This window comes from Nestor notabilis, unplaced genomic scaffold (assembly GCF_000696875.1).
Source record: "Nestor notabilis isolate BGI_N333 unplaced genomic scaffold, ASM69687v1 scaffold29409, whole genome shotgun sequence".
Taxonomy (NCBI): domain Eukaryota; kingdom Metazoa; phylum Chordata; class Aves; order Psittaciformes; family Psittacidae; genus Nestor; species Nestor notabilis.
This window is the reverse complement of record NW_009944581.1, coordinates 303-11572: the sequence shown is the minus strand read 5'-3', so window position 1 is coordinate 11572 and position 11270 is coordinate 303. Positions and strand designations below refer to the sequence as shown.

General features: G+C 39.0%; 1 protein-coding gene across 2 annotated transcripts; it reads right to left on the bottom strand.

Moving 5' to 3' along the window:
* Positions 1 to 513: 513 nt before the first annotated feature.
* On the bottom strand, positions 514 to 11033 carry LDHB (lactate dehydrogenase B). 2 transcript variants are annotated; one of them, XM_010022483.1, is made up of 7 exons: positions 10895 to 11033; positions 6841 to 6958; positions 6148 to 6321; positions 3970 to 4143; positions 2634 to 2751; positions 1612 to 1735; positions 514 to 866 (listed from the first exon to the last, which is right to left on the bottom strand). In XM_010022483.1, exons 1-7 carry the CDS (start codon positions 11018 to 11020, stop codon positions 699 to 701), a joined length of 1002 nt encoding a protein of 333 aa, XP_010020785.1. In that variant the 5' UTR covers positions 11021 to 11033; the 3' UTR covers positions 514 to 698. The 2 variants fall into 2 exon arrangements, with proteins under 2 accessions (XP_010020785.1, XP_010020786.1); XM_010022484.1 differs by lacking the exon at positions 6148 to 6321 and having other exon boundaries at positions 10895 to 11020.
* Positions 11034 to 11270: the final 237 nt, after the last annotated feature.

Genomic DNA, 11270 nt, shown 5'->3' with positions numbered 1-11270 from the left:
TTGTTCTATAAGCAAGGTTACCATTGGACTCCAGTCTTTTTAACTCTAAAAATTTTATACTCAGATTGTGGTAATCAAATAGAAAAGAATTTTGTTTGTTCTGAACATTATGAAACTAGACACCAGTAAGAGGCAGACTTGAAACCAGAGAAGGATCTAGAGGACCCTTTTTCTAGGTTAGTAGCGTACATAATCTTAATGTTGGCAATGTTTTTGACAGGTAGCCTAGATGCAAATCCCCATTCCATTTCCTCTATCCACCAGAAAAAAGCCAGGAAGTACTGTATCAGAAACAAGTCTAGTAATGAATTACATTTAGGACTTGGCTTGAAACTAAATCATACAGAAATCATTTCCAGTAAGGTAGTATTGGTGAAATCCCACCACAAGTGATTATCGCCTTGTTTCTAACCTTTTAAACGCTTCCATGTAGTCTGGGGCATACAATAAAGCAGAACATTAGAGGTAAGCTAGGTAATCAAGGTACTGTAAAATCACCAGGACAACAAAACATGCCTGAAAGTTACTTTATTTGTTTATAAGGTCTGTGCGTTACAACAAGCATTAAACTTAACTACAGTGAACAAAGCTCAATTTGAAAGAGCGTTAAACATTTAAACCATAAAGATGTACAGTGAGAAGAGCCCACTTTGCACATAACATGCTGTTTTTCTATTGCTGAATCTAACATTCATAGATTACAGATCTTTAATATCTTTCTGGATGTTCCACAATGTAGCAGCACTCTTCTTCAACTGAGCCACCTCATCATCCTTCAGCTTTTGGTTGATGACATTTGTCAATCCAGAAGAATTTAGGACAGCTGGAAGGCTCAAGAAGACATCATTCTCAATGCCATACATGCCCTGCCACAAACAAAAGAGATTACTCAGATATGAACTCATCACCCCAGATCTGCTTTTCGTTTATACAGCAGGAGAGCAGAGCTCAAGACTCTAATTTTGCCACCTGCAGAAATTTTCAGTCACAATTTGTTTGAGAAAAAGCAATAGTACAAAGCTGGTTCAGACCAAGGGATCAGCAATACCAAGATAGCCGATTTCAGAAACCTCCACCTCCAAAACCCTCACTACTATCAACACGCAGCTGACAAAATTCAAGTAGGATTAGGGCAGGTCTTTTTCCTAATACAGAGGGAGCAGAAAGCTCAGCCCGCTCAGAGTCCTTCCTGCAGCAGGGGTTACATGGCACAGTACACTAGTACAGACTAGATGCAGCAATTACCCTAGCTATAAAAGGACACAGCTCTCTTCTGCCTAGGTTCATGGAATCACAGGTGGGCCTCCATGAAGCTTTCCATTTTGCACTGAAACTTCCTTTTAATGAATCTGCATTCCACACACAGTAAACTTGACAAAAGGGTAATACAACATTGGGTAGAGTAGAGAGAACTTATTTTCAGCTCCATGCTTGTGATAAGGGTAGGCTAAGAGGTCAGACTAGAAAAAAACTGCAATAGTAAGCTCCCATTTTGAATTCAAAGACAGTTTTACAAAGCTGTCTTTGTCCAGCACCTTGCTAATTGAGACTATTTAGCTTTTCCATGACAACAAAATGAACCAGAGCATCCAATTAGCCACCACTTCTTACCTTTACCAGTGTTGAGACCGAATGAACACGGCACAAGTTCTTCAGCATGGTCTCACAGAGCTGAGCAACACTAAGGCCAATAGCCCAGTTTGTGTATCCCTTAAGTCTGATTACCTCATAGGCACTAAGGAAATATTGAAATAGTTGTGTTACAATGTCTTCAAGACACTGTGTGAATTACAAGTCTTAAGATTAATGTTTCCCCATTTAAGAAAATCTGAAAATTCTGTGACATACTGTAAGTTTTGGAATTAAAATGTAGGAGAGTTACACATTTCAGCATTAGAGGATAAAACATGAAGTCTGCATTATCCCACATGTATAATAAAGCCATGTTGTTCTCACAGGATTATCTGAAAAGAAAAATAGCTTCCATCTATGAAGAATTCCTACTGTCAAGTAGAAAAACAGATACCTACAACTGAACAATTTCTCAGAATGATTGTGCCACTGATTTGAATAGAGAGCATTTGGAATAGGTAAACATTTAAAACTCAAAGCCATTCACTACCTACATACATCCTAATTTTTTAGCCAACATCTGTGTACACTTTTTTACCAGTACAGTTTTCATTTTACAAGTAGACAAGTGAGTTAGCAACATGTCTAGTTTCCTCTAAATAAGTTTTCCTAAATAAAATGAACAAAATCTTCCCCAAATTAACTCCAACACTGTGCTCACAGAAACACACTACTTTCCCTAGTCTTGTGCCCATTGAATAAAGTTAACCATTTAAGAAGCTCCTTGTGAGAAAGCTGCAAGTGCACACAGCTCTAAGCAGTGCAGTACTAAAGTGGCTGTGTTACACAATAGCTTGTCTTGCTGCAGGATAATAAAGCTTACCAACTGAAATCCTGCATTTCTGTGTTTAAACCAGTAGTTCCACTTACTCGTACAATCCTCTAAAGAAAAGGGCATGAAAGCTACAGCAGAATGAAGAGGCACTGACAAGGAGGCAGTGTGCAGACTAGCTGTTTTCAGCATCGCATATATATCCACCTTATTCCTCAAGCCACTGTACCTTTCAACTACTTGCTTGTGGACCTCCTTCCAGTTCTCACTATCTTTGTCAGTTCCCATGGCAGGATTCAGCTCCTGGAGCGTAACACCTGCCACATTAACTCCACTCCAAACAGCCACTGCAACAGAAAGAGGACAAAAGTTTCCATAGTAATTAGCAACTTCCCCTTCACTTTTTGTATTTAAGATAACTGGAAACAAAAGTAGTAGTCAGAACCACAATAACCTTTGAAGCAGATTTCAAGTTTTCATTTAACCTCAGTTAATTCTGAGAACTCTGGGGGACAGATAGGAGACTATTTTAGTACTAACACTTTAACAAGTCAATTGCAATACATGAACAACAGAACCTTCAGCCCTTGGAAGGTGTAGGTAACTACTTTTGAAGTCAGAAACTTCAAATTCAAGCAAAGAGGCACATCTTAGCTGTTGAAACTTTTAAAGCTAATTTTACTCAAAAATTGCAGCAAATATGTACTTGCTGTCCCACTAATCAGTATTAAAATTCTTGAAGGCTAACCCTTATTTTCCTGAACAACAGGGTAACATTATGCAAACTTAACATATCCCTTTATATTGACAGCTTACAGACAGACTCATTCTCTCTGTTCCTGTGACGTATGTATGAATTCTCGGTTACTTCAAAGCAAAAGCAACTATGACACTGAAGCAAGATGAGCTCTGTGTATGCTTATCCAAGCTCTGCCTTCATTACAGTGTAGGGCTGGCTTCAGTAAATACTGTTGTTGATCAGACACTGTACTCTGATTACATATAATGGAACACTGAAGAGGCGGCTCCTTTAGAAATATACAGCACTAAAATTCAAAGCTGTACCATCTACACAGATTTCTGCTGCATCATTTCAGACTCAAAATATATGAAATAAGCTTCTTCTATTTCATGTGGTTTAAAAGACATCTTATCTTTTAAATAGGACAGATATAAGTCACAAAATAAGGGATAGCTTTGTTAGCCTGAATCTGAATTGATATCTTTTTCTACTACTTGCAACAAGCTCTGCCATTGACCTAATAAGAGCTAATATTGCTTTCAGAAGAGAACTGTGCTACAGGCTATGTTATGATACTCCAAATCCAGGATAAACTTTACCTAACAAAATTGCCCTTTTCAGTTTAGAGTTTAATTGTACACCCACAGTCATTTTTATTAAAGTATGTAGTTAAACTTCCTGGACAACTCTAACCTTCATGAGAATACAGCAAAGTGGTAGTTACTTCAGCTCAGCTGCATCTGTTCTTTCAGATTATTTTAACACCCTCTAGGCCTCTAACATTGTATAGCTTATTCCCAAGGAGGTCAGGAGTGCTCCTTACCACTAGAATCACCATGTTCTCCCAAGATCCAGCCATGGCAGCTGGTTGGGTGGATACCAAGTCTCTCAGCCATCAGATAGCGAAATCGGGCTGTGTCTAGATTGCAGCCACTTCCAATCACACGGTGTTTTGGCAGGCCACTCAGCTTCCATGTAACATAGGTTAATATATCCACTGAAAAGAAAAACATGCATAGTAAATGAAACCACTTGCATATACTCAGCATGCTCCAACAATTGCTTTACTGCAAGTAATAATGCAATCAGGAGGACTCAGAACAGTCATGCTCATTACTCAAAGTATTCTAGGTCTGACTATTTGCAAATTAAATGAATGTACTGCTTGAAATTTAGGACCCTCAAGCTACTGTTCAGAGAAAACTGAGGAAGGTCTTTAGAGATTAGTATCCTACCAGCTAAAGTCAGAGGAACTTTTTTGTCACAGCAAAACCCCTAGGGCTTCCAGAATTGGGGCTGAACTCATATGGCTAAAATATTCAAGCAATTTTCTGAAGTAGTGTTACCTTCCACTTCATCATCACAGTAAGAGGTAAAGCAATGTACAATGAAAAATGGTTGAGATTTAGCAACTAGAAATAGAGTATGTAACTACTACAATTTAACTTCTTGAACAGATCTGTGCATTAAGCAGTATCTGCACTGACTACCTCTGTAGCACGAAAGCCAGATAAGCAACACAGTTACCTGCATGTTGCCCTAAAAACAGAGTTTTAGAGGAAAAAAAAAAAACAACAAAAAAAACTCAAAAGCAAAACCAACAACAAATCTAGGTTTGGGCAGACAGAGAAAGGGATGTGAGGAGAGAGAAAATTCTAATACCACATGTCAAAGCAAGAATAATAAACAGACTGCAATAATTACAGCTCAAACTCTCAAAAGCCAGTCAGTTCTCATAAGGAAATGTATTTGTGTATATAGATCTGAAATATATCATTTGTTCTGCTTAGGCACCAAAAGCACATTATCTCAGTACAGTTCACACCTTGCTGTTACAAGTGACATGCTCACCAGGCATAGCTTCCTTACAGCTTCTTCACAGGGGGAGTTCCTGCCAGGATCAGTGATCTGTACAGACTACAGAGCTATCTAACAGCTATCAAGCAGCTGCTCCAGTCTGGCTTTCAAGTCAGGTGCTGAGACACACATCCAGACTTTCGAGGACTGCTTTCTAACTTCATCATTGGCCTATGCTGGGCTTTCCACAGCACAGGCTGCAGACAGTGCTGACTGAGGTAGAGCCCAGACAGATCCAGGGAAGTTAAAAAGAGAAGGATACCAAGGTCACACACCAACACATGCAGCAGACACCCCTGAAGTCCCTTCTAAAGGGCTCACAATAACCCCCACTACATTAGACAGGTGGACAAAACTCCACACATCTTGAGAAAACAAAGCATTAAAGTAATTCTGAAAAAGGAACATGTAATTCTCCTCCTGTAGCTGCCATACTGAAGAGAAGCCTATAGTCTGAATTCAGCCTTACTAGAACAAGAATAATTTGATCTTTGACTCAGTTCAATTTTTAGAGAAGTGTTTAAAATTGCCGTAAATTATTGTACTTGCACAGTACACTAGTATTCAGTAGTAGTAATTGTACACCAGCTAATTACTCAACCACCAGCTGAGTTGTTAGCTTTATGTGTGCACTGTGTTGACTCTGCCAAGCTATCTTTAAAAGCAGTATCGCTTCATTGCCAGGGTTCTGTAGTAATGGCGTCACTCAGACACTGGATCAAGCAAAGGCAACCCTACAAAGACACCCTACAAAGTGTATCAGAATGGTTACAGTCAGCTTTAGACACACAAATATTCAAACTGTCCCAGTGCAAGGGGATGCTTCCAAGTGAGCACACAACCGTGTGTAATCAGTTATAACTTAAGATTTTTCTAATCTGACTGAACTATGTAGTACAGTTACCCTTTCCCCCACCATGAGGCTTGCTTTAAAAATATGGACACCATGAGAAGTTCTGAATAAACAGGGCATCAGAAAGTACAGAATATATGTTTGTACTCTGGTGTTAGCAACTACATGGCAGATGTGCACACAAAGCTATTAATTTCCAACATTCAATTTTCATTTGAGAAGACTAAAAAATAAAACACTAGTTCTCCAGCAAATAGAATTTGTAAGTGTTCTAGGAAAAGACTGCCTCACCTGGGTTGGAAACCACCAGAATGGTGCAGTTGGGGCTGTATTTGACAATCTGAGGAATTATGAATTTGAAGACATTCACATTTCTCTGAACCAGGTTGAGACGACTCTCCCCCTCTTGCTGACGAACTCCTGCAGTTACTACCACAATCTTGGAGTTGGCTGTGACAGCATAGTCTACAACAAAGCACAGGAGAGAAGATACAGAATGTGTTAAATAGACTTATCTCCAATTCCAATAATGTTGTGTTCATACAAGTATTATGGATAGATTCTGCACTGTGCATATATTCAAACTCCAAAACTGTCAGACAATACGAAAGCCAGTGTCATCTATTAACATTATCCTGATATATGAGCATGTGGGTCTTGAAAGCACATTCAACCCCTCTGAATCTCACTTCCACTATCCAAATAATGATGCTATTTCTTCTGCAAAGAGGTACTAGAGTTAAATTAAAATCAACTTTACTCAGCAAGCCCAAAACTGTAAAGTGATCATTAGAGATGTAAGAGAAAACCCAGATTAAGAGGCAATCCCTTTGTTATGTTTTTCATCTGAATTCTCACCCCAGTTCATATACTTTAACTTTTCAATGCCAAATCCTTAGATTTCTTTAGGAAAACACAACTAATGCTCCATTATTAAGCAAATTCACAGAGTATCAGTATTAAATAAAAGAAACTGAGGTTCACCTTTGTCTGCTACAATCTTATGAGCCTGAAGGAACAAGCTCCCGTGCTGTAGATCCATCATTTCTCCTTTAAGTTTGTCTTCCAAAACATCAACCAGAGCAAGCTCATCACAAAGGCCCTCAAAACAACAAAATTTCAAGGAGTCAATGAAGCAGTTAACTTGCATTTTAAAGTCACTCCTGAGTTGAGCCATATGACATTTTAAAGTAACATGTCACTGATCTGAAAGTCTCTCTTCTCCAAAGGTAAACCAGTAGGACAACACTATCTTAGTGTTCTGATGTATAGTTCTCACAGTAATGAAGTCAGAGACTGCTACAGTACAGGTTCATAAAACTCAGACTTCCCAATAAGGACATTATTTGTGGGGAGTTTAAGTGCACAGCTAACCTTCTGATAGCAAGGGACTTCATGATTTAGTTAGTATCTTAGGAAAAAAGTTTTATCTTTCAGAGTTGTAAAAAGCCTTCTAGATCTATCCAGCAAATAGTCAATTATCAAGTAAGTATTCTCTTATAACATTCCTTCAAGCAATTCATTTCACAAAAACACAGAATGGTCACAGAGTTATTTTCTTCAATACAAAAAGTAGTATCAAGAGAAAACATCCTTTACCTAATTCTTCTCTACTACAGCTACTATATCATATTTACTTTGCAGAACAGATTTAGCCATGCATACTTGTTGTCCAGCCAGGTTAAGCTAGGAAATAATTTCATATAGTTTCAGAACAGGGGAATAGCAGGGGTTCTGCTGTAATGCAAAGTTTTACTGCCTTTTGACAGAAGCATTTACTACCCTTGTAAATTCTAGTATACTTAAAGGCTTATAATTTACTAAATTATACCAACATTCAAATTACTACTTCTATTTTCCTAGGTATCTACAGCCCATTTGAAAGCAGTTAAGACATTTTTATGCCCCTGAAAAATATACTCTAAGCAAGTTTCTTCGTTTATATACGGGAATGTTCATTACTTCACATGGGAATATTATTATAATCAAGTAAATTACTTTAAAGACGCAACAATATGCTCTGTGTTTCCTGTGGAAAAATATACGTAACACCAGACATATTTAGGTTTTTTCATTTTATACTTTAAAATAATGTTAGTTATTGCTTTTCTTCATTGCATCCTTTCATAGCTCATTTGATCCACTTCAGAAGGAAAACTGTAAGAATCTTTACTTGCGCTTGCTCTGTCCTCAAAATATTCTAAGTTATTTAATCATGATTGAAAAGTATCCTTAACTGAAAACACTGGTCTTAAACTAAGCTAGTATAATCAGAATTTGAAAAAATAATGTGTGCACATGTGCAATTACGGATAGATTTATATACAAAATATACGTTGTCTGACAATATGGGATTTTGGTCTAGACCTTGCAGCCAATATTCACCAGACTCAGCAGGTTCAAGGAGCCAATTCTCACTGAAACAGAAGAGCACCTGGAATAGCTCCAGTGACTAAATTCAGTGAATTTGCATCAGCGTTGCCTAGAATTCGGGTCATTGTAAGCACACATAGGAATAAAGTCTACAGTCATCAAATGCAACTTAAAATATTGCCATTGAAAACACCTGACTTGCAATGGTGGAAGTTCCCATTTTGAAAACACCATGGCAACATCAGTGACTTGTCTCTGAGAGGGAGCTAAAAATAACAGTATATATTCAATACTACAGCAGTAAACTGAAATTAGCATTATCACACTGATTCTATAGAATTCAAAGCCATCTAAAATTCAACTGCATCTACATATTAAACTATAGGAAATTAACTACAAAATTTTATGTCTTTTAATGAAAAGACATCCTGGGGAGCCAACCATCTTGCAGTAGTCAAAGCCACTTTGCACTGGTTAACATCCAGCTGAGTACAAGCCAACGTGTCCAGGCAGCCAAGGTGGCCAACAGCATCCTGGTTTATATTGGAAATAGTGTGGCAGCAGGGCCAGGGCAGTGATCATCCCCCTGTACTTGGCACTAGTGAAGCTGCACCTCGAATCTGGTGTTCAGTTCTGGGCCCCTCACTATAAGACACTGAGGTGCTGGAGTGTGTCCCAAGAAGAGCAACAAAGCTGAAAGGTCTGGAGCACAAGTCTTATAAGGAGTGGCTGAGGGAACTGGAGTTGTTTAGGCTGGAGAAGAGAAGGCTCGGGGGGACCTTATTGCTCTCTACAACTACATGAAAGGAGGTTGTAGTGAGGCGGGTGTCAGTCTCTTCTCCCAAGTAAAAAGCAACAGGACAAGGGGAAATGGCCTTAAGTTGCACCAGGGGAGGTTTAGATTGGATACTATGAAAAAGATCTTCACTGAAAGGGTAGTCAGACATTGGATCAGGCTCCCCAGGGAAATGGTTGAGTCCCCATCCCTGAAGGTATTTAAAAAGACATGTAGATGTGGTGCTTAATGGACATGGTTTAGCAGAGGACTTGATGGTGCTAAAGTTAACAGTTGGATTCAATCTTACAAATCTTCTCCAATCTGAATGATTCTGCGATTCTAACTCAGTGACAAGAATCAGATGGCTTTGTTATAAAAATGTTTTATACTGCAGCTTATACTTGTAAGAGAAAAGAAAGCACAAGCCTGTTTGAAATAAACTTCATCATGCCATAATCCAAGCTTGAAAAATTAAAAAATAAACCAAACTGGTTTTACTCTGAGTTTGGTGCATAAAACTCACTAATTGTGCCTAGATTTCTGAAAGCACAATTTGATCCTGCTTAGAGGAGCATATTAAACACAGATGAATGATGGATTGTAGCGGAGTTTGTGGTAACTTCACCTGGCTCACTCCCTGCCAACCTTACAGTTACAGTACTCCTTCAAAACCAAATGAGTTCAGATCACAAGAACTGAACATTTGCTTCAAACAAAAAAAACCCCACCATGAACTGTCATTGGTTTTCTATTAAATTTCTCCTTTATATAGTTTTAAAAACTATTTGTTAATTTTACATCAATGCTTAGTTTCACTGTGACCTTTTCTTACTGTCAGTTTCTCCCTGCTCACAAGGCTCATGAATATCAGCAAATGAAAACCCTTAAAAAATGTAATGATTCAAAACCCAGTACTGTAAAACATACATCCTCAGGGTAACAGGTAGAAGAAAGAGCATCTCCAAATAAAATACAGCTGGTTTAGTAATACATGCAAGATTTTTGACCTGTGTGCTACCCAATATAAGATTTGCCCCTGCAAGTGGGTAGGGCATATGTTTATCCCTTAAGAAAAAAATCTGCAGCTCCCATTTACCTTTTCAAAAACAGCATGAGAAGAATCAAACTTAACCATTCACAATATTCTTTAAAAACAAAGCACAAACTACGAGAGATCCTTATTGCATAAGCCTTTGCTTTGCTCAAAGACTGAAACATAAGATCTGCCAAAAAACACCCCCAGAAACCAGTAACAGGAAAAGTCATAATAGCCTCTAGGTCCATCTCTCTATTTTTAGGTTTTAGAAAACTACCTACCCTTCTCTGGCAACAAAAAAGTCATATAAATAAGCAGTAATGGCTTAAGAGAAAAAAAAAAAAAAAAAGCCTATCAAATGGAATAGCAGTATTTTCAGTTATTACTGCACCCACATATTAAATGAACAAAAATCAAAACACACATAGTTCTGATTCCTATACCATACGTCATATTAATTTCTGTACTGTCTGCATTCTTTGCCCAGCAGAGCTCTCCCACCAAACTCCAGCTTTGTTGTGGAAGAGTAAGAAAGTTTAAAAGAAGAAACAGAAGTTTGGCAGGGGCTTCAGAGCCAATGCTTACTGCATTTTTCCAGCAGCCTGCAAAATAACTCTGTCTAATGAGAAATTTATTGCTAAGCACAGATGGAAAGGTGAGAGAACAAGGAGAAACTGAATGCGAAGGTCAGCCTTGCATGAACAGTGTAGGTCGCTGCTTGCTTAGAAGAGTTGCAAATGATTCATTCCTGCACTAACCTACCAAATTTCCCACCATCTGCTAAGACAAACAAGCAGCACATAACCTTACAGCAGTGGGAACTTGAACAGCACGTTGTCCTTGACCCATACCTTTCCAAGGATGCTGATAGCACAGGCCATGCCAACCTGGCCAACCCCCACAAGAGTTATCTTGTTGTTCGGGACCGTAGATCCCGCAGCGATGGGGGTAATCAGCTTCTCCTTGAGAGTAGCCATGGTGTTCTGCAAGTAGAGAGATATTTGGTTCAAAGCCACAGGAAACCAAAACACGTGCTCTGAATCGGAGAGGTCATCTGCCACTGCCGGAAACTTGCCGATGGAAGTGCTGCGAGCCGCTGCGACCGGCAATTTCCGTAGCACAGGGGCACGCTGCCCTTGTGCATGGCTCCTTCACCCGACGAGTTACCAGCCCACCCAGCCCTCCTGGGACACATGGTTCTGGCTCCCATCCCTCCCTGCGTTTGCT

What these genes read in the sequence shown, in the direction of transcription:
- LDHB (XM_010022483.1), bottom strand. Translation starts at nt 11,020, where the DNA reads ATGGCTACTCTCAAGGAGAAGCTGATTACCCCCATCGCTGCGGGATCT. An exon ending in CTATCAGCATCCTTGGAAAG is followed by an intron (nt 6,959 to 10,894) that starts GTATGGGTCAAG and finishes TGTTGTTTTGAG; the next exon opens with GGCCTTTGTGATGAGCTTGC. An exon ending in TCTGGTGGTTTCCAACCCAG is followed by an intron (nt 4,144 to 6,147) that starts GTGAGGCAGTCT and finishes TTTTCTTTTCAG; the next exon opens with TGGATATATTAACCTATGTT.